Source organism: Buceros rhinoceros, unplaced genomic scaffold (assembly GCF_000710305.1).
Source record: "Buceros rhinoceros silvestris isolate BGI_N320 unplaced genomic scaffold, ASM71030v1 scaffold13366, whole genome shotgun sequence".
Taxonomy (NCBI): domain Eukaryota; kingdom Metazoa; phylum Chordata; class Aves; order Bucerotiformes; family Bucerotidae; genus Buceros; species Buceros rhinoceros.
The window spans coordinates 57255-59033 of record NW_010415944.1 but is presented as its reverse complement, the minus strand read 5'-3'; the positions used below and the strand labels follow the sequence as shown (position 1 = coordinate 59033).

The following is a 1779-nucleotide window of genomic DNA, read 5'->3' as shown; positions in this document are numbered from 1 at the left end:
TGCTTTATTAGTTCCGGGCATACTTTTAGTTTTGTTAATGTAAAACATGCAAACTCCCTCTGAGCTCGTTATCTTTCAGGGCTCTGCACTGTGTCAGCACTAATTAACTGCAGCGCTCTGGCAGGGATGCTCGGGAGCAAGGCTGCTGGGTTTCCCTCACAGGCAGCAGCGGACAGGCAGTGCCAAAGGGCTTCACCAGCTTTGGACCATGCAGCTAGAGAGGGGTCTGCAACCAAGAGCCTGCCCATCTTGTGTTCCTTCTGCTCTCCAAATGACCGCCTGAGGTGGGGGAGTGGAAAAGCCCTGCCTGGCCCCCAGGCTAGTGAAAAAACCACCTTGTCTGTTGTGCCCAGAGGATGCAGAGGAGGTTGGTGGGAATTCCTGGCTTTTGCACGCACACTTGAGCGCAGCTGGCTCTCCTGTCAGCCCATCCCCACAGTGACAAGATCCCCCACAGCCAGCAGGCTGCAGTCCTACCCTGCTCAAGAGTTCCCTGAAGATGAGTCTTTCATTGCCCTTGGAGCCCAGCAGCATCGTCTGTTCATAGTTCCTGGGCTTTGGGACTGGAAGTGTTTATTTTACCCCACAACTAATTTCCAGAGAAAAAAGGTCACACCACCAGATCAAGTCTGACCTGCTGTGTGGCAGTGCAGAAGTCTACACCCAAGCTACAGGTCAGGCAGATCTTTATCTTATCTGGTTCTCCTTTGTTATATTAATTTTCAGGAAGAAAAATGGCTCTATCACTTCGAAAAAAATAACGAACGCATGAAAAGCTTTTAGCCCTCACAGCAGCCACAGAGTGCAGACCACAGTCCAGTCTTTTCAAGAGGAACCTTGAAAACAGACTGAGCATCACTGCACGATGCTGCACACACTGGAGCTGCCCATCGTGAAAGGCAGCTTTGCTTTTTCGAGACTGCAAAAGCCTGCGGGATGCTGGAAGAAGCCCTGGGGAATTTTTGTTTGCGGATTTTGCCAGGAAACTGTTTCATGTGGAATGTGATAAGTTATTTTTAACTTCATTCCACAATGTTAAGGCTTAAAAGATTGGAACAGCAGGTTTCTTGTTGACTTACTAAGGCACAGTCCACATCCTGGTCACAGCAGCATGCTCCCGGATCGTGGAGAGGTTCCTCAGGTCCAGAGGAGGTGGCCGTGCTGCAAGCAGATACAAAAGGAACTACAATTCCAATAGCAGAGCTCATGAAAAGTACAGACTGTTTAGAAAAATGCAGTTTTATATTAACAGCAAGAAGCCAGCAGAGTATTTCACAGCACATAACTAATACAACCAAGACAGAAATCAGTAACAAATGATCACTTCAGTCAGCGCTGGAAGCAAAGTCCCTCATTTACCCTAAAAAAAGCAGAATAAAAGCAATGGGCGTATGGAGAGCAAATGCCTCAAGTTCCACATGCTCGCCTCAAGTCTGCTCTGCACGTGCTGCCTTCAAGAGGAGAGATCAGCTCAGCCTACAGGCCAAGACAGGTTCTGGGCTCTCTTCTAAACAAAAAGATCCTACACACGGAGATGAAGACCATTCCTCTCACCACTCAATGGACATTTTCCACTTTGTTCAAAACCCTCTAAGAAAGGACCTGTGCTTGCTTTGCTTCCTAGCAAAGGTCTAAATTTCTGTCCCTGCTTCACAGCAGCATTTCCTGAACCAATTTCTGAGAAGCCCTGTGGCTCCGCAGCCCAAAGAGCTTTAACGTAGGCCAGGTTTAGGCACTTTCTCCACTGCAGAGCTGAATTTTGTCCCAGTATATCCAGTA

General features: G+C 48.1%; 1 protein-coding gene across 1 annotated transcript in view; it reads right to left on the bottom strand.

Annotated features, from left to right (window-relative positions):
• Positions 1-1779, bottom strand: part of GAB3 (GRB2-associated binding protein 3) — a gene marked incomplete at its 3' end in the record, with an annotated part of 61831 nt that overhangs the window by 3123 nt on the left and 56929 nt on the right. The window contains exon 7 of the mRNA XM_010137610.1: positions 1080-1161. Coding sequence (XP_010135912.1) covers positions 1080-1161 — 82 coding nt within the window. The remainder of the gene's footprint in view (positions 1-1079; positions 1162-1779) is intronic.